Here is a 27084-nt window from a genome sequence, read left to right as displayed (position 1 = left end):
GAGGGGGAAGTATAGTGGGGGGTTGTTCTATTTTTCTGTTTTTAATGGTTGATATATGTAAATATGTTTATTTTTTTCTATTTTGTATTTTATAAATTGAAAAATGTTAATAAAATATATTTTTTCAAAGATGAAAGAATAAATTCAGAACTAGCACCATAATGACACAATATTAATGTAACACATTTGCTCACAATGTTGTGCGTTGCTCACATTTACGACTGCTTGTGCCGAGTCCTTGCACCGTAAACAGGGTCTAACAGTGTTCTCCTCGCCACTTTTTTCAATCCCATCATTCACTTGTCTACAGCCTTGGTCTTGACAAAGGCTTTCAGTAGAAAAAAAGGATCTGGTCTCTGCAGCTCTTCTGTCCTCCTGTTTGCGCTGCATCAGTAGCCCTGTTGCAGCAACAGCAGAATTGTCTCTCCTAGCAGGGGTAGATTCCCACTTACCGGGAGCTCACCCTACACCTTTAGTGACCCCACAAAGCAGGACAATGGCTCAGGCTATTGCTGGGGTCAAGGGGGCATTCCTTCCTTCTCTGGATCTCAAAGCAGTGGGATTCCTCCAAACACAAACTTGCTGGAACCTGACCAATTCTTCTTGATTAATGTTGTCTTATCTCCGCCCCATTTTCAACCTTGGCGGCAGCCTGCTCAATGGTCTTGACCTTTCTAGATTTCTCAATGAGCAAAGAAAAGGAGAGCATTTGTCAATGCTGCGCTCAGCCAGCCGTCAAGCTGCACAGGAGTTGCCCAGGATAACTCCATCACAGAGTTCCCTTGCTCGGTGGGGTTGTATCTCACTGAAAAGCATGCCTGAGACAGAGCTTGGAGATCCCGGACCAAGGTACCATGAACTGATCCCCAAAACTAAGCCGTTATTTAATTAGTCTATTGCTCGTAATTCAACATTGGCTGATTTAGCCAACGTAGGAGATGAGAATCTCTGACCTTTTGACCGCCAGCGGTTTTTGCTCAAAATGATCTAAAACTTTCAGAAGTAAGTCAACGTATAAATTCACAACTCTTGCACAACTCTACAGCTCACAATGCTGTATGACATACCTGATGGACCAGCAGGTCCAGGTGGGCCTGGTAAACCTGGTGGGCCTGGTGGTCCCGGTTGTGAAAATATCATCTTTCCTGGAGAACCCTTTTCACCTTTAGGTCCCCCAACACCTGGGAATCCTGGCAAACCCTTGGAACCTAACCAATGGGAAGAAAAATTGAATGTTTATTAGGTGAATTGGCAGAAATCCACCCCCCCCCCCCCCCCCCCCAACTCACACACATGATTGAAAGAGTGGCTAGGATTTTCCAGCCCCGCTCACCGACTGGATCATCCAGTCCTGCCAAGAGACAATGGACTTTTGGCTGGCCCACCGCATCTCCCGCACAACCTCTACAGGCAGACAACTCTCTATCGCTTTATCCTCACTTCTAATCAACAGTCGCCATTACTTAGTTAATGTGAGGAGTCACTTCTAAGTTCTTTATACACACATACAACATTATTAACACCATGAATGCTAAAAGCAAAGTGAACCTGCGTTCAGAATTTAAACATGAAAACAAATCCCATAATATACAAATTATCTTGAGGCAATAAGATTCAGCTCTTGCACGCAGTTGGAAATAGGGAGGGGCGGTGCAGACTCGATGGGCTGAATGGCCTTCTTCTGCACTGTAAGAGATTCTACGGCTTCCATAGATTCTATGGAAATGAAAAATTTCACAACAAACAATTGTGGTCGCATCTTTCTATCTGAACTGGGAGTTCATTGCCGCTCATACAAAAATCTGGATGGTTTGGGAAAGTAATTGGAATATATCAGGGAACCAGCGAGAAACAATAAGTATTGCAAAGCAAACTCAAGGTTCATCTCGGTAAATGTGCCACATGATGTGGAGCTAGAATCAAAGGGCCAGCAAGTTTTCAGTGTAGTCCCAAGCAAGTGCCAAAATGATTGATCTCTACAGTAGAACAAATGTAAAGCTACGGCTAGGTCCAACACCTTGCCCCTGGAGGGGAAGAACACCTCAAAATACCGACCAAAGAAGCTAGGCTCCAATAATTTTGAAATGAGCAACAGTCCGAAGCTACATTTATGCTGTGTCCACATCTCCTGATGCACGGGTCTCAAGCAGTTGGAAGCAACTGGCCAGATGTGCGCAGGGTGGTAGCTGGTAGGACGCAGATTTAAATGGGTCTTTTTGTCCATCAGCTTTGGGGAATTGGGCAAGTTAGTTTTGGTGTTGTCACTAGCTGTGCAAGCATGGTGCTGAGTGTCCTTCATGATGAAAAATATAAAAGCAAAATCGCTCTCCAAGAATCAATTGTGTGAACAATTTTAGTTTAGACAGATGTATGATCGGCGCAGGCTTGGAGGGCCGAAGGGCCTATTCCTGTGCTGTACTTTGCTTTGTTCTTTGTTAACACAGGGTAAGTTCTCAATCAGAAGATACGGAATAGATGGCCTGATAAGTCTACTGTGCCATTTGATAGGATCATGGGTAATCTTTGACCTCCGCACCCTATCCCCATTCCCCCTGATACCCTTAGTGTTCAAAACTCTATCAGTCTCGGTCTTGAATAAACTCAAATGACTGCACAGCTCTCTGGAGTAGAACATGACCAAGAATCATTGCACTCTGAGTGAAGAAAGTTATCCTCACTTTAGTCTAAAATGGCTGACCCCTTCTTCGGAGATGATGGTCCTCAGTTCTATACTCTTCATCCAAGAGAGTCAGCTTCTCAGGATGTATCTTGGGTAAATTGATGTTAAAATAATTGCAATGCCTAGGCTTCTATCCAGGTTTTAACCTATGGTTGGCATAACCAAGGCTGATCGCAGCAGGGGCCAATATTTGGAAGTTAATCTGTGTTCTGAATTTACCAATTACCATTATACTTTAACTAATGAGAATCCTGAAATAACATTTTTGATTGGGTATGATTTCTGACCAGGGGCATCAGGGAAGAAACCTGCTGTGGCTCGAAGATGAAGCTACTGGTCATTCACATGATAATTCAACACGGTAAGAATGAAAGATGTTAGCGTTTAACACCCACAAAACGTACCCAGAGTGTGTGCTGGAGAGCCCGGATGTCCAGGTAATCCTGGTGAGCCTTGATAACCTCGGATTCCTGGAAGGCCTGGCGGTCCCGATGAGCCAGGGTCCCCAGGAGGGCCTGCAATTGGAAAACAAGGTAAAGGCTTGTGGTCAGACCCCAGAGCAGCCACCGGACACCTGAAATCTCTGAGAGTCTCACATACCTCATCCCTCCAAAACACACAATACGAATGAGGTGATATAATTTTGAGGTCTCTGAAAAAACATTATGATTTAATGAAGGAGTCTCAACTGCTTCACTGGGCAGGGAATTCCATAGATTCACAACCCTTTGGGTGAAGAAATTCCTCCTAAGCCCAGTCCCAAATCTACTTCCCCTCATTTTGAGGCTATGCCCCCTCGTTCTGCTTTCACCCGCCAGTGGAGGCACTGACCCCTGTTGGGATATAGTTGTATGGACAGCAGTCCATGCTCTCCAATCCCTTACAATTGGAGCTTATATCAATGGACTGCAGCGGTTCAAGAAGGCAGATCCTGACAGTGAATGTTGTCTATGGAACTATGGAGCATTAAAGCTGGGCCTAGCCTTGTTCTCACATGGTGCCTCTTTCCAGCAGGAATCACAGATTCTGATTAAAAATTGGGAACCTGCATTTTCTACCCATCTTTGACTTGAATCTTATAGTGAACTGTTCTCACCCTGGCTGGCATGAGCATTTCTTAGCACCGACCAAAAGAGTAACCAGTCTGATAGGTGTGGATCCGTTTGAATCTTGGTAATCGAGCAATGGAGCCAGCGCAGCTAAACCAGATCTGACATCTACATATGGGCAGCACGGTAGCACAAGTGGATAACACTGTGGCTTCAAAGCGGCAGGGTCCCAGGTTCCATTCCCCGCTGGGTCATTGTCTGTGCGGAGTCTGCACGTTCTCCCCGTGTGCGCTTGGGTTCCCTCCGGTTTCCTCCCACAGTCCAAAGATGTGCTGTTATGTGGATTGGCCATGCTAAATAGCCCTTCGTGACCAAAAAGGTTAGGAAGGGTTATTGGATTACGGGGACAGGGTGGAAGTGAGGGCTTAAGTGGGTCGGTGCAGACTCGATGGGCCGAATGGCCTCCTTCTGCACTGTATGTTCTATGTTACCAGCAGGAACCACTGGCTAGCAATCCAAAGTGGGAACTCTGCTCCTGAACCCAAAATACTCTTCGTCCCTAACTCTGTAACCTCCTCCAATCCTCCGAGATCTTTGCGCTTTCCCGATTGTGGTGTTTATGCATCCTGAATTTTCACTTCCACCCCCCCTCCCCCACACCTCCCCCACACCTCCAACCACTAACATTTGTCAGCTGTGCCTTCAGATGTTGAGGTTCTAAGCTCTGACATTCCCTCGCTCCATCTCTCTCCCTCCTCCTTGAAAACCTATATCTTTGATTATAATTTTTCCCCGTGACCCAATTCACTTCCATGAGACTATCAGACTAGGAGCAGAAGTAGGCCATTTGGGCCATCGCGTCGGCTCCTCAATTCGATGAAGTCGTCACCGATCACTTCTTTATAAAAAATAAATTTAAAGTGCCAAATTATTTTCTTTTTCCAATTAAGGGGCAATTTAGCATGGCCAATCCACCTACCCTACGCAAATTCCACACGGGCAGTAGCCCTAGGCCGGGATTGAACCTGGGTCCTCAGCGGCGTGAGGCAGAAGTGCTAACATTGCACCGCCATGCCGTTCCCATGACCGATCACTTCATGTGGTTCGGCATCAAATCTGGGCTAATAAGGCTCCCTTGAAGCCTGCTGGAACATTTACATTTTATTCTATTATCGGTGCTAGCTAAATGCAAGTTGTTGTTCTTGAAGCCTCCATTCTCCTGACCAGGCACAGTAATGTATCTACACTTTCAGGCAGGTATTCTTCAGCACAATGTCAAAACAAGGGGGAGAAAATGCTTCACAGCAACAGTGTCATACAGGCCCATACTGAACTGGTAGATGCTTTTTCATTACCCTCCCCGATCTTCTATCCATTGAATTTAATGGGATTATAATTCAAACTCTCTTTGGAGACTCGTTTCCTCTTCTCACTTGACAATATTAAATTTCTTAATATATTATTGACAGAATTTCCAGAATCAAAGGACGGCAGTGTGGCACAGTGGTTAGCACTGCTGCCTCACAGCGACAGGAATCAGGTTCAATTCTGGCCTTGGGTGTCTGTGTGCAGTTTGCATGCCCTACCCATGTTTGTGTGGACTTCCTCCGGGTGCTCCGGTTTCCTCCCACAGGCCAAAGACGTGCAGTATAGGTGGATTGGCCATGCTAAGATGTCCAAAGATTCGGTGGGGTTAAGTGGTTATGGGAATCGGGCGGGGGAGTGGGCTTCGGTAGAGTGCTCATTAGGAGGGTCGGTGCAGGTCCGATGGGCCAATAAGTGGCCTCCTTCTGCACTGTAGGGATTCTATGAATGGAAAATAAAATTTGGCGCAATAGCAGGCTTCCGATTCAATAAAAAGCGAATTTCACAGCACTGGCAACTCCACCCTCCCCCTACCCTCAGTGTTCTGTGAAGGTAATCATAGAATTTACAGTGCAGAAGGAGGCCATTCGGCCCATCAAGTCTGCACCGGCTCTTGGAAAGAGCACCCCACCCAAGCCCACACCACCCTATCCCCATAACCCAGTAACCCCACTCAACCAACGCTAAGGGCAATTTTGGACACTAAGGGCAATTTATCACGGCCAATCCACCTAACCTGCACACCTTTGGACTGTGGGAGGAAACCGGAGCACCCGGAGGAAACCCACGCACACACTGGGAGAACGTGCAGACTCCGCACAGGCAGTGACCCAAGCCAGGAATCGAACCTGGGACCCTGGAGCTGTGAAGCAATTGCGCTAACCGCTATGCTACTGTGCTGCCCAGCTGTGTTCTCATATTTAGGGGCTGTAACTAGAGATTTTGATGAAGGTGCCACATTTATTTCAGGTAAAATAACAGAACACTCAGATACCAGTCAAAAATGTGCAATATATAGCAACGTGGAACCTGGAAGCAAACACATAATTCACTCCCATTATTCATTCCCAGCTGCCTGAAGGAAATGGTGAGGCAAGATGGAGGAATGTGCATCCAAGGAAAGGTCAACACCAACCATGTACCTTGAGTTAGAGCAACATTGGCATTCCTAACCGATCATAACCCTATCTAACTAGCAGACATAAGATCTAGAAAGCTGTCAGGAAACAACTGATGCCCAACTACATCGGAATCAGCAGCCTGCCTGGCATATTCAAATAGGTAATCACGGATCAATTAGATCTGTTACCAAGTTAATTAACCCCGATAATACACGGCCTCTTTCAAAAATGTTTGAAGTGGGCAAAACTCTAGAAACGAGCAGCCCGTTTTGTTAAAGGAAACCTGCAAAGGGCGAGAAGGAAGTGGATGGTTCAATCATTGGGGGCCCTGGTGCAGATCAGGGCAGGCTCCATCCTCCCTAAAACTGAATGTCCTCCCATGTTCTTCGCAAATCCCCCCAGCTTTGATCCTCGTGCATTACAGCTGGGGCGAGGGGGAGGTTGCGGAGTGGGTTGGCTCCATGCTGATTTTATTTGGGAAGGGTGGGCGGTGGTGGGACATCTGCTTTTCCCCCCTCCCCATTTTATTCATCTCTACAATTATTAAGAAGTTATTCAATAGCTAGCCTGTACCTTTAACCACGGTACCACTTCCATCGATATAAGCTGGAGGGCCTGGTGGACCCAAGTCACCTTGGTCGCCCTATAAAACAGGAAGCAATTAATTTCAATGGATTTTACATTCAAATTCCCTATAAAAACAAACGTACATACGTTTCATATTGCCCACACTACCATGATGTACTATTTCTGAGCAATCTAAAATTGTGAGTGCACTCTCCAGGAGCCCCTGTTGAGCTTGGTAACCTGGTCCGACTTGTTTTCAAAAAAAATATATTATTAAAGTTTTTTAACACAATTTTTCTCCCTTACAAACAATAACCCCCCCACCCCCCGTAACAAAAAAACCCGAGAAATCGCGCAGAGCAAGATGTATACATGGCAAAATGACATATTTACACAGCTTTGTACACTGGCCCTCACCCATACGTGCCAGTTTCCCCAACCCTTCATGTTATCTCTTGCTCATCCACCCTCCCAGGCAGTCCCCCCCCCCCTCCCAGGACGTGTGCCCCCCCCCCCCCAAAGGTTGCTGCTGCTGCTGACCGACCTTCCTCTAACGCTCCGCGAGATAGTCTAGGAACGGTTCCCACCGCCTGTAGAACCCCTGCGCAGACCCTCTCAAGGCGAACTTAATCCTCTCCAGCTTTATGAACCCAGCCATATCATTTATCCAGGCCTCCAGGCTGGGGGGCTTCGCCTCCTTCCAATTAGCAAGATCCTTCGCCGGGCTACTAGGGACGCAAAGGCCAGACTGCCAGCTTCTTTCCCCTCCTGCACTCCCAGTTCGTCCACTACTCCAAATATTGCTCGCCCCCAGCTTGGCTTGACCCGGACTTTCACCACCTGAGATATTGCTCCCGCCACTCCTCTCCAGAACCCATCCAGTGCCGGGCATGACCAAAACATATGGACATGGTTCGCCGGGCTCCCTGAGCACCTTCCACATCTGTCCTCTACCCCAAAGAACCTACTCAACCTCGCCCCCATCAAGTGCGCTCTGTGGACCACCTTAAATTGTATCAGGCTGAGCCTGGCACACGAGGAGGAGGAATTAACCCTACCACAGACCTGCCTCGATCTCCTCCCCCAGCTCCTCCTCCCATTTACCCTTCAACTCTTCTACCAGCGCTTCCCCCTCTTCTTTCAACTCCTGGTGTATTTCCGACACCTTGCCCTCCCCGACCCATACACCCGAGATCACCCTATCTTGAACTTCTTGTGCCGGGAGCAACGGGAATTCCCTCACCTGTCGCCTGCATATATCTAAAGGCATTTCCCGGGGGTAACTCAGACTTCTCCTCCAGTGCCCCTAGGCTTGCAAACGTCCCATCGATGAACAGGTCACCCATTCTTCCAATCCTCGCCCGATGCCAGCTCTGGAACCCCCCGTCCATCTTCCCTGGGACAAACCGGTGGTTACCCCTGATCGGGGACCACACCGATGCTCTCATTGCACCCCGGTGCCGTCTCCACTGGCCCCAGATCCTTAGCGTTGCCGCCACCACCGGGCTCGTGGTATACTTTGTCGGCGAGAGCGGCAGCGGTGCCGTCACCAACGCCCCCAGGCTCGTTCCTTTACAGGACGCCATCTCCATCCTCTTCCATGCCGCCCCCTCTCCCTCCATAACCCACTTGCGGATCATCACCACATTTGCTGCCCAGTAGTAGCTCCCCAGGTTTGGCAGCGCCAACCCTCCTCGGTCCCTACTGCGTTCCAGGAACCCTCTCCTTACTCTCGGGGTCCTAGTCCGACTTGTTAAATGGTTGAATAAAAACTAGGAGCAGGAGTAGGCCATCTGGCCTTTCGAGCCTGCTCAGCCATTCAATGAGATCATGTAGATTTGCCTGACTGTCCAACATACTCTTCCATCTCTTCCCACTAGCTCATAAGAGGAAATGAATAAAGAATTCCCGATTCCGAGGCATTTTCTTTTTTTTTTAAATTTAGAGTACCCAAATCTTTTTTTTCCAATTAAGGGACAGTTTAGCGTGGCCACTTCACCTACCCTGCACATCTTTGGGTTGTGGGGGTGAGACCCACGCAGACACGGGGAGAACGTGCAAACTCCACACACAGTGACCTGGGGCCCGGATCGAACCTGGGTCCTCGGCGCTGTGAGGCAGCAATGCTAACCACTGTGCTACCGTGTTACCCCATCAGAGGCATTTTCTAACCTTAATATGTTTCACCATTCAAGCATTAAGCTATACAGCTTCAAAAACTCATCAAGCATTGTACATTGCTCAGCCCAACACAATGTTGTCCTGCCCACAATGTGGGATCCACAATCAAATTCTTAGCACAATTTGAAAATCTGCTATTCTATTCTTCATGCTCCAGCTCAGCTGCACTGTTTGATTTTTCAAATGGCAAGCTCGGTTTGATTTATAGTCTTGCCCCATTTATTTTTCTGGAAATGGATCAATTGAAGATGTGCTATGAAGCAGCCAGTACAAAATGCAAGGGAGATGCACCAGAGTTGGGATTTTCCATTAACCGCTCACCTCATCATTTGTGGGTGAGGGCCTTTGTGCTTTTCCAACTTCTATTCAGCTAGGATTGAGAACACACCTGGAAACCTGGAGGGCGGGATTCTCCCGCAATTGGCGGGATGACCCCACACCGGCACCAAGAACGGCGTGAACCACTTCCGCGTCGGGCCAACCGGAACTTCCGGAAACCTCCGACCCAGAAGGGGCTAGCAGTGGCGTGTCACCAATTGCGACGGAGTCACCCGTCACAGACGCGCGCGCCATCAACAACGTCGCAGCACAAAAGAGGCCACCGCCGGAGACTCGGCAAAATGGCCGCCCGCCGCGCAGCGCCGAGGTTCCAGGAGCGGGACATCGAAGCGCTCCTGGACACAGTGGAGCAGAGGAGGGAGGCCCTGTACCCAGGACACGGCCGCGCCGTCTCCTCTCCAGCGGCCGCCCCAGGCCGACCCCTACCTCCGCGCTCGCCGGCGTCAGCCAGCATGACTGGTTGACGCCATTAAAAACCATGTTTAATTTACGGCGACGTGACCGTACTTCGACCTATCCGGGCCGGAGATTTGGGGCAGCCCTAGGACCCATTGCGACGTGCCGATCCTTGTGATTCTGCGAGGCGCGTGGCGCGATTTCCGTCGGCGGGATTTTTCGCCGGCCGGACAATACGCCAGCCAGCGTCGGAGTGGCAGGGTGGGATTCACGCCACCACTGGGGATTCTTCGACCCGGCGGGGCGGTCGGAGAAACCTGCCCCAGAATCCTGTGTGCCATCATGGTCAGCAGTGGATCAGAGTTCCAATTTGGTGCTCCACAATCTAACAGAAATGTTCCAAATTTGATGAATGGTCTGTGCTACATTAGCAGGAGTCCTGAAATGACCTAAGTGTCACTGGGATTTGAGGGAAGAAATAAACTTTTGTTGACATGCAGTGACGCTCTTGTTGAAGCAGGTTATGTTTTATATATATATTCGGGCAAAGATAGGGATTAGCTTAACTGTTATATCCCATGGTTGACAATCGTGCCTTACAGTCTGCAGATTCATATATGGAGAATGTATCATTGGGAGAGGCACACCATAAAGTTAGCGTAGGAGGAGAACTGGAAATAAAGGGTACTAAAACAATCATTCTCTTCAAAGGTCAGGGCTGGCTGACCTTAGAGTTAGACTGCACAACTGATTAATTCAGAAAGCTTAATTCCATTGTATGACAACCTGAGTTGAGGCACGTTACTCAAAAGATTAGCCGTGATCTCCACATTTTCACCCAGACTTTTCCAGTTGGGAATGCAACAGGCAAGAGGATTATTTCTATGTTCTTATTTTGAAATTGATTCAAAACCTACCTTCATTCCTGGGAAACCGTCTCTTCCATTTGTCCCAGGGAAGCCCGGAAGACCCTTCAAAACATTTTGATTTGCAAATTAAATTCAGCACTGTGTAACCTCTCGGAAACAATCCGATTGCTTGAGAGTACAGCACATTGTGCTTGCTTAATTATGCGAGGTGAGAGAGAGAGGCACAGTGAAGAGAATGGAAGAGCCAGGGCCGTGGAAGAACGTTCAGAGAGGACCAACAAAGAACCCGGCTTCAAAAATAAATGCAGTAAAGTTATAAGAAGAGATGGACAGAAGTATTCAATTCTGGTCGCCACACTACCAGAAGGATGTGGAGGCTTTGGAGAGGGTGCAGAAGAGATTTACCAGGATGTTGCCTGGTATGGAAGGCATTAGCTATGAGGAGCGGTTGAATAAACTCGGTTTGTTCTCACTGGAACGACGGAGGTTGAGGGTCTACAAAATTATGAGGGGCATAGTCAGGGTGGATAGACAAAGGCTTTTCCCCGGGGTAGAGGAGTCAATTTGTAGGGAGCATAGGTTTAAGGTGAGAGGGGCAAAGTTTAGAGTAGATGTACGAGGCAAGTTTTTTACTCAGAGGGTAGTGGGTGCCTGGAACTCGCTACCGGAGTAGGTGGTGGAAGCAGGGACGATAGTGACATTTAAGGGGCATCTTGACAAATACATGAATAGGATGGGAATAGAGGGATACGGACCCAGGAAGTGTAGAAGATTGTAGTTTAGTCGGGCAGCATGGTCGGCACGGGCTTGGAGGGCCGAAGGGCCTGTTCCTGTGCTGTACATTTCTTTGTTCTTTGAAGTGAACTTGGTCTTAAAATTGAGAAAGGAAAATTGAGATGGATATGACCAAAGCATTTATAATGCCAAAAGGCTTGGATAATCGGCTTCATGCAAATTATTTAAACTGTGTTCACAGGAGTATAAAATTGGGATAATGCCTAGCTCGTTTTCATTTGCACAATTCCCCTTTGGCAACATCATCTGATGACACGGGGAAAATTTTACACGGAGGTAGTGGCCCCAAATCATTTGCTTAAAGAGTTGGTGGTGAACTCAGATGTGCATCACAGGGAAGGCCCACCTGGTTTTATGGACGTTGGTCTATTAATTACTGCACGACGAGTCTTTCCGGCCAATGAAATTGGAGGCAATTCTCTTGCACCCACAGCACCACTTGGAGTGCTGGTCACTGCTGGGACTGCAGTCAGTCACCGTGCTGAGGGGTCACGGAGCCGGAGGCCCAGCTGAGACTGGAGTTTTGCAGGAGGGGAGGGGGGCAGGTTTGGGCAGGAGGCCCAAATAGAAGGTCCACCGCCCATAAGCCAGGTGAAACCTGGTAAAAACCTGACGGCCTCACCATGTGGACCAAGTTCTCTCTGCCACTGGTAAAATATTAGAGCTGCGGGAGGAGGTCCTTAAGTGGGTGAGAGGGCACCCTGACGCCTCCTTTACCACTCGCTAAATACTAGCGGTGCCGGGCACCATGGCATCTGATTCCACGCACCCATACCCCACCCCATCTCACACTCCCCCCCCCCCCCCCCCCACCCCCCCCCCCCCCATGAGACGAGGGCTCATAAAATTACACCCATGAAGTCAGGTTCTATTGAAATGTGGATGATATATAGTTCCGGGGTCATATTTTCTTTTCGGCAGCATTTTACCATTTCTTAGAACAGATTGCTGGCCCCTGTAATGAGTGTGGTTTCACTGCAATAGTTAACAAGGTTCTGAATCACTGAGGGGATCCCAGGTCAGATAATTGCATAAAGCTTGTTGAGTCACATGGGTATGCCACAATGAATCACACTTATCCAGTAATGAATAGCAGATAGCTACAGATACACAGACAAATGAATACAACCTGTACAGCAATTCTTTAAGATATCAATCCAATAATTTCACATCTGTATTGGCAGAAGACTTCAAGGACACCTACCTTCTTTCCCAGAATTCCAGGAGATCCATCTAAGCCAAAAGATCCCTGTGAGAGAATGGGGAATGTGTCAATACATAACCATGCAGCAGACCATCAATAGGTTAGTCGGTACTTCATGCAGGACAATCCTTACATCTGGAGCCTGCCGAGACCCTTTTCATGCACGTGTTGTCCTCAATGACATCACGTGCATCAGTTTCTACAGGAGTGCTGAGGGAAGCCCAGTTGGGATGCTTCACCACCTCTCTTAACACCTCCACTCTTTAGTGTTGTCAGACAGTGTGCTACGATTAAACATTAGAAAGGCAACAGCCATTTTTCCCATAAAATCCATCCTCTGTCCATCAAATCTATCCCCAATCACGGGCACTGTCTCAGCTGGAACCAGTCTGCTTGCACCCCGGCATCCTACTCATCTTCATGGGCCTCTCTCCCCTTCATCTCTCTAATAAACACAACACCGCCACTTACCACCCTTGTCAGAACTCTCGATTTTTCTATCTCGGTCCTCCAGAATCATTCTTTCCACACCACCAGTGGCGGTGTCTGCACTGGAATTCCTCTGGAATTCCAACTCTAAAAGCTTAAACCTCACCACTTCCCTCCTCCTCCTTCAATCCCTCAACCCCCACCTCTTTGACGAGGCTCTAGGTCCCCCCCCCCCCCCCACCCCTCCCAGTATCACTCATTGACTCAGCGGTCATCTTTAGATTGCAAGAATATGTGGTGTGGCTGCCAACTGGGAAGAGAGCAGGCTTACCTCAGAGAGTGCAAGCTTCAAACTAAACTGGCGCCATCTAAAAAATAAACTGTTTATTACCAGCCTGTTCTCAGAAGCTGACAAGCCATTAAGGGAGATTTTCACATAAGTATAGGAACCCCACACGCATGTGCATAAACATTTAAGCACTGTGCAGCTGTACACAAAAGTAAAGGGCATCCTGGTGTGGCCACAGAGCACCGTGGTGACCGTGTGAACAGCACTCAGGCAGACCGAAGAATGGAGTCAGTTGGGGCGGGGTGGTGGCGCAGTGGTTAGCACTGCTGCATCACGGCGCCGAGGACCTGGATTCGATCCCGGCCACGGGCCACTGTCCATGTGGAAACAAAGAATAGATTCAAATACTGTAGGGGCTAGGAAGAATCAGATGATCTCTACTGTCAGAGGTTGGAGTCACGAGGAAAGATTGGAGAACCTTTACGATTGACGGAAGGGGTAATTATAAATGGTTCATGGCGTATAACTTCATTTAGCGCCACCTAGTGTTCAAACCTGGCATCTCATTCATAATTTGCCTAATCTTTTATTGAATTAATCCTGCTTCGAAAGCAAGTCTCACAGTATTTATCATCTTCTCAGAAAAACCTACTGAATGTATATTTGTGGGGTTATGTCTAACTATAGCTTTGAGCAAACCCCTGTCCTTGGTTTTCATTTTGTTGAATTACATCACTAAATACAGTTCCTACAAGATTGAAGAGTCATCCATTAATGACGCACCAGAACAATGATGGTAAAGGATGAAAAGAAATTGAAAAAAACATTCGGAGGAATTTTCTTTTTTTTTCCCCCGGGCCTGCCAAACAAACAAGAGCTTTATTGGAAAGGTGTTTTCTCACAGGCTGCTAGAATAGATTGTCTGTTAGCCCGCCCAATCTTCCGGTGACTTCATTAATACATCACGCGATCAAACTCTTAAAGTGACCTTGTTCCAACTAAGAACAAATATGAGTACACAACAATATGGTTTGGTAAATTGTATCCTGGCAGTTGATAAAGATATAGTGAGCTGGTTATTTTCGGAACTTTAATGTGGGGAAATCAGACAGAAAACAGATACACGGGTGAGAATTATTCAGCCGCTCTGCCACAGGTTTTCCCACAGCAGAGGTGGTTCATCGTTGGCTGACGTCAGGATCTTCCGGATCCACCAAAGTCCATGGCAATTTGCATGGCTCAGCCACACCCCCCCCCATGATGGGGTTCAACTTCGGCAGGACTGAAAGACCCAGCCGGTGGGAAGGGTGAGGAGTGTCACAGGCGAAAGGCCGAAGAGTCTTTTCTATGTTGTAGACCTCTGTGACTGTAAAGGAATATGAACTGTTATGATCCTGGAACTGACCCTCACGTTCTTAGTGTGATGCGGTTAGGGACCAAGTTTGAGATTCAAGACACTTGCTAACAAAATAAAGCCACAAGACAACTTGGGTTTTGAACAAACAGAAATAAACTTTACTGTACAAAACCAAAAAGATAAATATCTACCTCACACTCTAACATTTAGAGTTAATATGAGATATACCAGAACTAACGGGCAAACAATGGTCAAGCTCATCACACAATACAATAAATAGCTAGGAGGTTTTGTTGAATAAAAATCAATAATAACAAAAGTTCTCCAATCTTTCCACATAAATCCAACCTCTGACACTAGGGATCAATCGATTTTCCCCACCGCCTATGGCTTTTCAATGGACTCTTTGTTTCTCTGTAACAAATGCCGAGACAAATTTCATGGATTTCTCAACAACCCACCTAGATGTCATGATACACAGTGAGTCAACCAATTTTGTCGAAACCCTTTATTCCCCACGGGGGAATCCAAACTTTCCACTTTTGAAGGTCAAGCCTCTGAATTCCTTCAAAGCCGCTCCAACTCAGAATCCCTCAATACCTGTCCCCTTCCCAGGGTTTCAATCTCGTTTCCAGACACTCAGGGCGGGATTCTCTCATTCGGCGGCAGAGTGTCCACGCCGTCGGAAACACCGTCGCCTTTCACGACGGCGTGAACGTGCCGCTGGGAGTACCGATTCTGGCCCCTACAGGGGGCCAGCACGGCGCTAGAGCGGTTCACGCCACTCCAGCCTCCCAACCCGGCGCGAACTGCGCCGCGGGATCCGTGCATGCGCAGTGGCGCCGGCGCTAAACCACGCTTGCGTAGTGGCCTCCCTCAACGCGCCGGCCCCGACGCAACATGGTGCGGTATGGCTTCACTGGGCTGGCACTGCCCCTCGATTTTGCTAAACCCCAACCTCGCCAGCTAAACCAAGCTATACATGGCTCCCAGGGCTTCTTCTGAGCTCTAACGCTTTCCAACGTGGAACCACTGACCTTCTGCCACCTTATCAGCTCCAGAGAATTCTGAGTCCCAACTACACACAGTTAACAGCAACATCTTTTCTGCCTGGAACCTGCTAACAACAGACTTGTAGGTGTGACCTGATGCAGAACACACACTTCCCCAGCAAACACACAGATGAACTGAAACCCTAAAGCTTTCTTAAGCTCCACCTATCTTCACGGCGTCATAGTTGTCCATGGCTGACTGAATGCTTTTAGATTAATAGTAACTCACTAAATCAGAACAACTCTGCAGCGTTGACACGTCTACTCTAACCCTCCAGCTAAGTAAGCCCACCTGCTGTTTTAAGATCCTACCTGTCTAGCTGTTAACCCCTTAAGTCAACATGACCCATGTAATGGCTCGTGACATACACTGGAGACTTCCAGTAGTTAATAAAGGAGCTTATTGATGAAAGGCAAAGGCAGTAAAGTAACAGGCACAGGACACAACATTTAACAGACGTGCGGAGAAACACCCTCAGAGAAGGAAACAAGAGCTTCAACACAGGGAGAGAGACCAACAAGTACAACTACCCAACAAATCAACCAGGACACAGAGGGCCACACTGCAGTTCCTTGAAAGAGAACTAAAAAAGCTCCTCTCTCTCCTCTACCTGATTCCATTTGCTCGGCTACCAGTTAAAACAACCTCCAGCAATTCAACAGTGGAAGCCATCGTAGCTGCAGAGACAACTCCATAACCTCACCATCATCGCCTGGAGCAACGCAACACCTCAACATCAAAACATATCAGGACTTGCACCAAATATGGACTAACCTGCAGTTTTCTGATCAGTAATGGTTTATCCTCATTTGTAACTAATCTTTGTGTGTATCTGTGTTGGTAACTTGGGTAATTTCTGCGTGAGTTTCCACCGGGTGCTCCGGTTTCCTCCCACAAGTCCCGAAAGACGTACTGTTAGGTGATTTGGACATTCTGAATTCTTCCTCCCCTGTACCCGAACAGGTGCCCGAATGTGGCGACTAGGGGCTTTTCACAGTAACTTCGTTGCAGTGTTAATGTAAGCCTACTTGTGACAATAAAGATTATTATTAAACAATAGAATTAGATAAATTAACCCATTGTTTTTTAAGTGAAAAAGCTGCTAGGTTATGTTAAATTTAATTTCTCAGTCCACAAGAAAATGCGCACGCACGCACATCAATACATTGTTCATGGGTGACTTTGGGGAAACACCTTTGACACTCGGGCAGGGTTTCCTGGCCCTTCCCATCGGTGGGATCTTCCAGTCCTACCGAAGTTGAACCCCGACACGGGGGTGGGTGAGATATGCAAATTGCCATGGACTTTGGCGTGGGAAAACCCATGACAGAGTGGCTGACTAATTCTCACCCATGAGTCCGTTTTCTGTCTGATTTCTCCACATTAAAGTTGTGACACAAGTGTTGTTTGTTGCTGATGTTTACAATGAATTTATAACTGTTCGCATTCTTTACCACAAAACCAATGTCGGTGTCCCGCAGTGTAGTTGTGCCCGCTGTCACTTCCCTCTCTCTCAGCATGAGTCTGGGAGTCAGTGCAATCAGCACTGTTTCAGTCTGTGTAGCGTGGTGAGATACCAAACACCACACGGTCTGTTTTCTAAATGCATTCCAGATTTGTGCTTCTGGAGGGTGAGGCTCTGAACTACAAGCACTCAGCCAAAATATTAGACCCACTGGTTTCAGCTGCTTCCTCTTCACCTTTGGGTTTGTTTAAAGTTTGCCAATGTTCTTTAAATAGGTGACAGGATTTGGGGCTTGATTCTCTGGTCCCCCGACCACAGGCTGGATTCTCCAATAATGGGCCTATGTCCCCACGCCAGCGTACAAACGCTGGTGTTTCACGCTGGACTTTCCTTAAGAAAGTCCTGAGTGATTCTCCCATCTGCAGGGAGCTGGCATGGCTCTGGTGTGGATCCCGCAGCTCTGGCTGTGGATACGGGGCCCTGCACTTCCAGTTGGGCCTGCAGCCTGCAGCGGCCGCCCCGTGCGACATGGCGGACTCAGACCGCGGAGCGGCAGTAAAAATGTAGGCCCCCTGAGATCGCACTCGCCCGCGGGTCCGGGACGCCCAATTGCTCCCCTAGCCGTCCATGAAGCCGCAGCTGCCCGACGCCCGACGGCCGATAGGTGGTTAGAACCATGCCGGCGACCGGAGAATCGTGGGAGCGGCACCGGTCCGAATTTCCGGTTTGACGACCATTCTCCCCCCCCCCCCCCGCGCTGAATGCGATTTTGGCGCAGAGGCTCGGAGAATCCAGCCCCACGTGTTTCCCGGCGGCACGCTGTTCGCTGGCAGCGGGGTTCTCTACCCCTGCAGCTTGGCATTATGATATCCCATTGAAGCTACCTCCGCTGCCGGGAAACCGGCGGCTGGGGATGCGCCGCCGGCAGCACCAGAGATTTGCAACGGCCCGAGAATTCAGGCCACTGTTGTTTATTTTTGAAATTCTGGGCTGGAATCTCCGTTTGGGACAGTAAGGGTTCCTGCCAGAATGGAATAGCGTGCAATTCACCTTTCCATTGCGGGCGCGATTCATTCCGAGATACAGGACATGTAAATGGGCCAGCACTCTGGCGCTGTGTATTGAAAGCAATTCCCAGGAGTGTAAACACTAGGGCCAGAATTAGCACGAAAGAACCTGACAAGCTGATGCTGCTTTTAAGTGCTCCACACATCACACATTCATTTCAGCCACAAAGATGACTCAGAGAACACCTGAACCCCCCCCCCCCCGATTCCGGGAGTCTGAGGTGGACGCACTGCTCGATGTCAATGAGAGAAGGGTCACCCACTTCCTAGAGTGAGGCACAGACTCAAGCCCGCCCTCCTGAACAGTGCCTGGGAGGAGGTGGCAGAGACAGCTCGTGATCCTGAGGGATGGGGGTCACTGGTGAGGCTTCTGCTTTGAGAGGGGCAGAGAACCAGGGAAGGTTCCAAAGGCCACAATGCCGACGTCCTCTGGTTGGGGTGAGCTCTGCTAATCCCCTGTGCCCCTTTGGGGCAGCACGGTAGCATGGTGGTTAGCACAATTGCCTCACAGTTCCAGGGTCCCAGGTTCGATTCCGGCTTGGGTCACTGTCTGTGCGGAGTTTGCACGTTCTCCCCGTGTGTGCGTGGGTTTCCTCCGTGTTCTCCGGTTTCCTCCCACAGTCCAAAGATGTGCGGGTTAGGTGGATTGGCCATGCTAAATTGCCCATAGTGTCCAAAATTGCCCGTAGCGTGGGGTTACTGGGTTATGGGGATTAGGTGGGGTTACTGGGTTATGGGGATAGGGTGGAGGTTTGGACCTTCGGTAGGGTGCTCTTTCCAAGAGCCGGTGCAGACTCGATGGGCCGAATGGCCTCCTTCTGCACTGTAAATTCTATGTCTATGTCTATGTCTTACTCTTTTTTTTTTCATAGAAGGTCAACGCCTCCACCCTATCCCCATAACCCAGTAACCCCATCCAACACTAAGGGCAATTTTGGACACTAAGGGCAATTTATCACGGCCAATCCACCTAACCGTTGAACTGCGGGAGGAAACCGGAGTACCCGGAGGAAACCCATGCACACACGGGGAGGATGTGCAGACTCCGCACAGACAGTGACCCAAGCCAGAATCGAACCTGGGACCCTGGAGCTGTGAAGCAATTGTGCTATCCACAATGCTACCGTGCTGCCCTGCAGTGGGGTTGCACTTCTGAGGAGTGCCAACACCTGGTGGGCTACTGCTTGAGCACGGCGCATCCCCACCGGCAGCGGGATTCTCCATTCCTGCAGCCGGCCAATGGGGTTTCCCATTGTGGGCCACCCCACACCGTCGGGAAACGCGCGCATGTGGGTGTACTGCCGGCGGGGCAGAGGATCCCGCCAACGGAGAATCCCGCGGGTGATTTTTCATTTGTTCGCAATTCTCGCTGCCGGCAACGGGAAGCGGAGGATTCGCCCTTTATGTCATCCTCAGTGATGTGCTTAAATTCAGCAATAATCCAATTAAAATGTAGTTTCCTTACCCTTGGGCCTGGAAGGCCAAGGATTCCTTTCTCTCCTTTTGATCTCCTTGCATCGGAATAACCCTGGAAAATAAGGAAGGCAATATTCACATAGGGTTAGGTTTCACTTTAACAGCAACTCATTGGATTAATTTACAGTAAAGAATGGCAGAGACAGCAACTAGCAAACAAATGTTTAAACTTCTCCTTCCTTCCTTTATCATTCAAACTCTTCTGTCGTCCAGCCTATCACAGACTTTTCCTTCTGTCCTTCCCCTCCCAATTTCCCTGCCTTGATACTTGGCTTAAACCTGGTACATCACTTGTTCCAATTCTGACAAAAAGTCAAGAACCAAAAAGTTCTCTCTCCACAGATGCTCCCTGACAGGCTGAGCACTTCCAGCATTTTCTGTTCTTGATTTAGGTTTCCACCATCCTGTTTCCTGCAGCGGTGGGCACTATCTGGGATGTGGTTGTGTTGAGGTGACCACGGCAAACCTAATCTTGATTTTATCCCAACCTTCCCACACAAGTACTGCCCAGCAAGGCTCACTGGACTATAGAAAGCTGGTTGATTTTCCCTTCCTTAGCCCAGGTCCACTGAGGCCGAGAATAGCATCCCGGCTGCTGTCCCAGCTGAGGCCAGAGGTCACAGGCCTCGGGCGAAATTCTCCCGAAACGGCGCGATGTCCGCCGACTGGCGCCCAAAACGGCGCAAATCAGACGGGCATCGCGCTGCCCCGAAGGTGCAGAATGCTCCGCATCTTTGGGGACCGAGCCCCAACCTTGAGGGGCTAGGTCGGCACCGGACGAATTTCCACCCCGCCAGCTGGCGGAAAAGGCCTTTGGTGCCCCGCCAGCTGGCGTGGAAATGACATCTCCGGGCGGCACATGCGCGGGAGCGTTAGCGGCCGCTGACGGCATTCCCGCGCACGCGCAGTGGAGGGAGTCTCTTCCGCCTCCGCCATGGTGGAGACCGTGGCGGAGGCGGAAGGGAAAGAGTGCCCCCACGGCACAGGCCCGCCCGCGGATTGGTGGGCCCCTACCGCAGGCCAGGCCACCGTGGGGGCATCCCCCCGGGGCCAGATCGCCCCGCGCCCCCCCCCCCCCAGGACCCCGGAGCCCGCCCGCACCGCCTTGTCCCGCCGGTAAGGTAGGTGGTTTAATTTACGCCGGTGGGACAGGCATTTTAGCGGCGGGACTTCGGCCCATCCGGTGCCGGAGACTTCCGACAACCGGCGGGGGCGGGATTCACGCCAGCCCCCGGCGATTCTCCAACCCGGCGGGGGGGTCGGAGAATCTCGCCCCTCATGTTGAAACCGAAGCCTAAGATCTACGGCTATCTTCCAATTCCAGATTTTGTTCACTAAAATTAAATTTCACCCACTAGCATTAACCTTGATTTTTGGTTCATTAGCCAAGTTACATTACCACCGTGCCATGGCCTCCTCCAGGTTCAAAGGCTAAATATGACGGAGGCGTGGACTGATCACACCCACGATCAGGACCAACACCCCTGGCTGGTCCTTTCTTTTCTGCCTGATCCATTCTTCATCCTGTCTGCAGAGCAGAGCAGTGCTCCCTCGTTTGAAATCAGCTAAACATGCCCATTGGCCAGGGAAGTGTCGCCCTTCTGCTATGTGTGACTTAGAACCATGAAGGTGTTATCTGCTGAACCACTGAAGGTGCTCGAAAGGATGTGTCTGCTCCTAATTGTCTCTAAGCTCAGATTCTATAAAGTAAAGGACTAAGACACCAGTAACGGGCACAAATATATCTCCTTTTATAACGAGCAAACCAATATCCTGCCCATTAAATGTAAGACACATTCCAAAGCATCAAAACGCAATGGTGCTACAGATTCCATCTCATTTGAGATCCACAATAGATATGTTTTTGGGTTATCACAAACTCAGTGCATGCTGTATCCATCAGCTTCTAGTTCAACAATGGAGCAATCGTTTTACTCTCCCAGTACATTGTCTCCTCTTTGCCTGTAAAAGTCTCATTGCGTACTGCCAGCTCATCCAAGTGGTCTTTGTGAGCCCAAGAAGGACTTCTTACACTCTCCTTGGGCCAAGGAGCCAGAGGAAAGCGAAGAACCAGCGATGGCCATTTATACCGATGTTCCGCTGAAATTAGGCCAGGTGAATCTATGTGGGAATTTAGACCACACAGCCTAGTCGTCATCTGAAGTGCAGATGTGGGCAGCAACTGGGAGTGGGGGCTGGCTGATTCCTCCTTCTGTTGTCCCTTTAAACTCATTTCAATGTTACTGTTAGTGGTCAGCAAACTGATTCGGGAGAAGAAGGCTTGTGAAAGCTACTGACAGTGAGCCAGCAGAACTCAAAAAGGGAGTTGTGATATGCCTATGAGCCATATGATAGTTGGATGATGTGAGACCTCCAACCAGCAGGCGGCAGTACAGTCACACCATGCAATATCAATACCAAGGTCATGTGAACTGGAACCTGTATGTAAACAAAGGCTCATCCGGCCATCTGGAGAAGAACACGAGAAAGAGGGTGATAAGACGTACATATAACAGGTTAGCAGAAGTTGTAAGTTCCAGAGGAGGAGCAAGACTCCACGAGAACGTGCTCTATATCAGATTGCTATCCTACTGCACGAGACACAATAAAGAGATCTGGTTGGACAGATCCAAGTATTTGGTGAGTTCATCTTAAAAGTACAAGGCAACAAAGGGGATGGAAGAAAACCATAGATTGGGAAGCATTCAAAGAGCATTCACAAGGTTTGTAGCACTGCTCGCCACCCACCCCCCCCCCCCCCCCCCTGCCACCCCCCTCGAATCCCTCTTTGACAGTTCCTAAACACTGCACAACCCAAGCATGTGAGCAAAATACTCTTTACCGGTGAGCCACGCACTCCAGGACTTCCAGGGGCCCCCGTGAATCCTTTATCACCCTGCGAAGAAGGACAAAGAATAAACACATCACTTTATTGATCATATAAAATGGCGTAGGTTCACTCCGAATGAAAAACCTCAAAAACGTGTGTAACCCCCCCTTCCCCACACACACACACTTCACCAACACAAAACTTTACTATTGCAACCTATTTTTAAAAATTAATAGGATCCAGTACTGTCAATAAAATGTCTATTCATGCATTGGAGCCAAAATGCTACTTGCAAAAAACACACTTTATCTAACAGGCTTTAAGGTTGTGTGTTATCCTTGTCTGATATTCCAGATTCATCACCTACCACTACCAGTAACAGACCTGTTGCCATCAAGTTTACTGGAGCCCAAAACGCTCTCCTCAACTGGAACCGGTATCAATAATTGTCACAGTTGCTCTGAGCAATGCCACAAAATTCCCAAAGATTTCCACTGCTGCTGTGCTCCATTCAAGTACTGGAGACGATACTTCATCAACTGTTTTTTTAAAATTGGTGGGTGCATTGATGTGATTCTGGAAATGGCCAGATTGACTTACTGATCTCAGCTGAAGCTTTAAGATTGTACCACTTAGTAACTATCCTATTACCTCTTTAATTATCACCATACACCGTATAATGAGCCTGCCACTCTACGAGACAATACTGTCAGGTTCCACCAGCACCTTACACGTAACAATTACCAAATACCCACTGCAACGGTATTCGAAAAGGTTTTGTATTTCAACCTCTATTTAACCCCTATCCTTTCCATGGGCAAGTCCTGACTCATATGCTTGTCTCTTCTCCCAGTATAAATTCCGAATTGTTCAGGTATTTTTTCCACCAAAGTTAATATATTATGTAGTTGTCTCATTCTACACAGAACCTGAATATTGCTGAAGAGAGAGACGTGTTGCCAACACTTTTCATCTAGCACTAATCGGGACAAACACAAGAATGCCAAATTTCAAATGATTTATTCCACAGGAAAAAGGGTTCTGATTGGTTGGCAAGTCCACTCTGGTTGGCTGATGCATTGCCATGAGGAACTGTAGGCTTCCCAAGCTCCCAGGTAATTCAAAGAAAGGTGAAAGGCTTGAACATAGTCCTTTTGTTTGCAGAGAATCGGTCCCTGCTAATGAACGTGCATCCCTACTAACAAGTGCAAAAGAGCCACATTACAGGCTGAACTTATTCTTAAATTGGTTGTTAATGTGGCTAATAGCGCACTCAGGAATAGTCAGAACGAGCTGCCCAATTGTGGAATCATAGAGGTGAACAGCACAGACAAGGCCTCTTGGGATTCTCTAACGATTCTAATCCCATTTTCCAGCACTTCACCCATAGCCTTGTCTGCCTTGGCATTGCAAGTACACATCTCAAATGTTTTGAGGATCTCTTCCTCCACCACCCTTTCAGACAGTGAGTTCCAGGCACCCATCACCCTCTGAGTGAAAAGGTTTTGCTCACATCCCCTTTAAACCTCCTGCCCTTCACCTTACATCTACGCCCCCTGGTCACTGATCCCTCCACCAAGGGGAAAAACTTCTTCCTGTTTACTCTATCTATGCCCCTCATAATTTTATACATCTCAATCATGACCCCCCTCAGTCTCCTCTGCTCCAAGGAAAGAACCCTCGGTCTGTAAAATCTCTTTTTATAACTAAAACTCTCCAGCCCAGGCAACATCCTGGTAAATCTCCTTTGCACCATTTACAGTAGCTGTAGCCTAGCCAACTTTTTATACAGTTCCAGCATAACCTCCCTGCTCTTAAACTCTATGCCTCGGTTAAGAAAGGCAAGAATACCATCTGCCTCTTTCACCAGTGTTTTATTACCTGCCCTGCTACCTTAAGGGACGGGTGCACAGGCACCAAGGTCCCTCTGATCCTCGGTGCTTCCCAGGATGCTGCCGTTTATCATGTATTCCCTTGACTTGTTTGTCCTGCCCAAGTACATCAGCTCACACTTATCCGGATTGAATTCCATTTGCCACTGATCATCCCATCTGACCAGCCCATCCATATCCTTCTGTAATCTCTGGCTATCCTCCTCACTATTTACCGCCCCATCAATTTTCAGCATCATCCACGAACGTACTGATCAACCCTCCTACATTCAAATCTAAATAATTTATGTGAACCACAAACAGCAAGGGCCCCACCACTGATCCCTACGGGACCCTAACTGGACACAGCATGTGATCAGAGTCAACTTGACAACCAATCAGCATCCTTTTTGGTGTGGTATAGGTTATTGTGATCGTTTTGAAATTTGGTATTCTTGTGTTTGTCCTGATGCGTACAAGATGAAAAGTTTCAGCAACATGTCTCTCTTTTCAGCAATATTCAGATAAAGCTGTATTCAGATTTAGTGGCTGATTTCGCACAGGGCTAAAGAGCTGGCTTTTAAAGCAGACCAAGGCAGGCCAGCAGCACGGTTCAATTCCTGTACCAGCCTCCCCGAACAGGTGCCGGAATGTGGCGACTAGGGGCTTTTCACAGTAACATCATTTGAAGCCTACTTGTGACAATAAGCGATTTTCATTACATTTCATTTTCAAGCTGGGAAACACCTAAGCGACTGGAGCTGTCAAAGCATCATTCAAGGAAGAATATTTAAAATCTGCCCATGTCGGAAACTCACCACACTGTACACTCTCCTCGCACTTCCCAATGCATACGTTGCATTTACAATAAATGGTTGTCCGATATCCAGCAATGGAGCTGACTTATTCTAGAGTTGCTCACAGTTCTTCAATCAAAAATCACCCAGTCATATAACAGCAGTAGGAGTGCGACTGGCAATTATTCATCCTGTCACCTCATTATCATACACCCCTCTGGATGCATCTCTTCAGTAGAAGTCTATGTACTCACATTCAAGGTGTCCTGCTCAAATATCGTAAGAAGCATGAGGTTGCTGTGCATCTGGCCATCTTCAGGTAGCTCCACATTTAGGAAGAACACCGAACGGCGTGAGTCGCTTCCGTGCAAATCTCTCGCCACTCGCTCCAGTTCAATTTTTGTTTCAGAGCAATGGCACCACTTCCTAACATTTCACCAAAAGCGAGTCTGTTTTTTCCCACAGGCCACTCTCGTGAGTGCTACGGGGAATTATATAACATTTTCAGGAACAGGCCATTTAGGCCATCAGGTCCCTGCTAGATCCTCTACTCGAGCCTCCTCCCACCTGACTTCATCTGACCCCCTCAGCCGTTCCTTCTATTCCTTTCTCCCTCATGTACTTATCCATGCTTTTCCTTAAATCCATCTATCCTGTGAGAAGCGGTGTCCACAATTGATCGTTGCTGGACGGAATCCTGACAATTCTCCGCAGGGAATGGCAAACAAAGTAAATGGCCGAACAGATTTATTTAAATTGTGTATCAATATGACTCTTTTGCATTCTAGATATCAGAATCCTCCTGTTTCAAACAGCAATTGCTTGATTTCCCCTCACTGGTCAAGAAGGAGGAGAGGGAATGACACGGGATCACAGCTCAGGCAATACTCCTGACAGTCGGGCCATGAATGGGAAACTCTGTGTGAAGCAGCTCCCTGCTTAGGACCACAGATGAAGGGGAGGCGGATTACACATGAGTTTAGTTCTTTCTAAGAAAACTATGGCTTTCATGGAAAGGGGGCAGACCAAGTGGTGAAACCAGTACAAATCACTGTCTCACCACAAGTCAGGAAGCGCCTGTGATGGCATAGATTGCTATTCATAAAGTTCTCAGTCAAAACCACTTCAGTGAATGCTTCCTCAAGTCACACTGTAGAGGAATGACATCTCCGTGTGGCTGTGAGGTTCCGAGGTGAAACGCGGCTATACAAAGGCTGGGATTTTCTGGCACCGTCACGGGGTGGGGGTGGGGGTGGTTGGGGGGTGGGGCAACAAAAAGTCCACTGAAGTCCATAGCAGAATCCTGGCCGTAATGGGGAGTCTCATTCATAGAATTTTCTACAGTGGGCCAGAGTGTGAAATGGGCATTGAGGCATGCTGTTGGACACTAAGAGCAAGGCTGAATATCGGGAGCTTACACCCCGAATCTAACCTCTACCGCATCTGCCTTTTACATTATCTAATTGGTGCAAAAAGAAAAGAGGTTCCTACCATCTAGCAGACACCGTGATGTGAACATTTACTTTTAGGCCTTAATGTAGCAAAAAAAAAAATGCCAACATTCGGCAGATCACAAATTGGCTCATTTTGCTTCTAAAAGGAGGGTTTAAATTTACACTGAGACGTCAGTCACTCTCCCCAGCCGCGCCCCCAACCTCAATTTTCTTTTCCACAAACCTGGTCACCTCTGTCCCCTTTTGGAAATCCAGTTGGCTTAACAAACTCAAGCGTCCCGGTGGCAGGTGGTGGGCCTGGAGGACCTGGCAGGCCCACGTCGCCCTGAAGTGTAGCAATCAGGAAGGAAGCTTAAATGTTTTTTTTTCAATCAAGCAAAACAATGATACCTGGGTCTGTGGTAACCCTGGGTGGAAATGAGGCACTGAA

At 48.4% G+C, this 27084-nt stretch overlaps 1 protein-coding gene across 2 annotated transcripts in view; it reads right to left on the bottom strand.

Annotated features, from left to right (window-relative positions):
* Window positions 1-27017, bottom strand: part of LOC140406654 (uncharacterized) — a 98712-nt gene extending 71695 nt beyond the window's left edge. For both annotated transcript variants that reach the window (XM_072494657.1, XM_072494658.1), the window contains exons 1-8: window positions 26878-27017; window positions 22545-22598; window positions 19692-19754; window positions 12567-12611; window positions 10616-10669; window positions 6789-6858; window positions 3085-3195; window positions 1068-1208 (exon numbers count right to left, since the gene is read on the bottom strand). In XM_072494657.1, coding sequence (XP_072350758.1) covers window positions 1068-1208; window positions 3085-3195; window positions 6789-6858; window positions 10616-10621 — 328 coding nt within the window. In that variant the 5' untranslated portion in view covers window positions 10622-10669; window positions 12567-12611; window positions 19692-19754; window positions 22545-22598; window positions 26878-27017. The remainder of the gene's footprint in view (window positions 1-1067; window positions 1209-3084; window positions 3196-6788; window positions 6859-10615; window positions 10670-12566; window positions 12612-19691; window positions 19755-22544; window positions 22599-26877) is intronic.
* Window positions 27018-27084: the final 67 nt, after the last annotated feature.

Source organism: Scyliorhinus torazame, unplaced genomic scaffold (assembly GCF_047496885.1).
Source record: "Scyliorhinus torazame isolate Kashiwa2021f unplaced genomic scaffold, sScyTor2.1 scaffold_770, whole genome shotgun sequence".
Lineage (NCBI taxonomy): Eukaryota > Metazoa > Chordata > Chondrichthyes > Carcharhiniformes > Scyliorhinidae > Scyliorhinus > Scyliorhinus torazame.
This window is presented reverse-complemented; position numbering and strand designations above follow the sequence as displayed.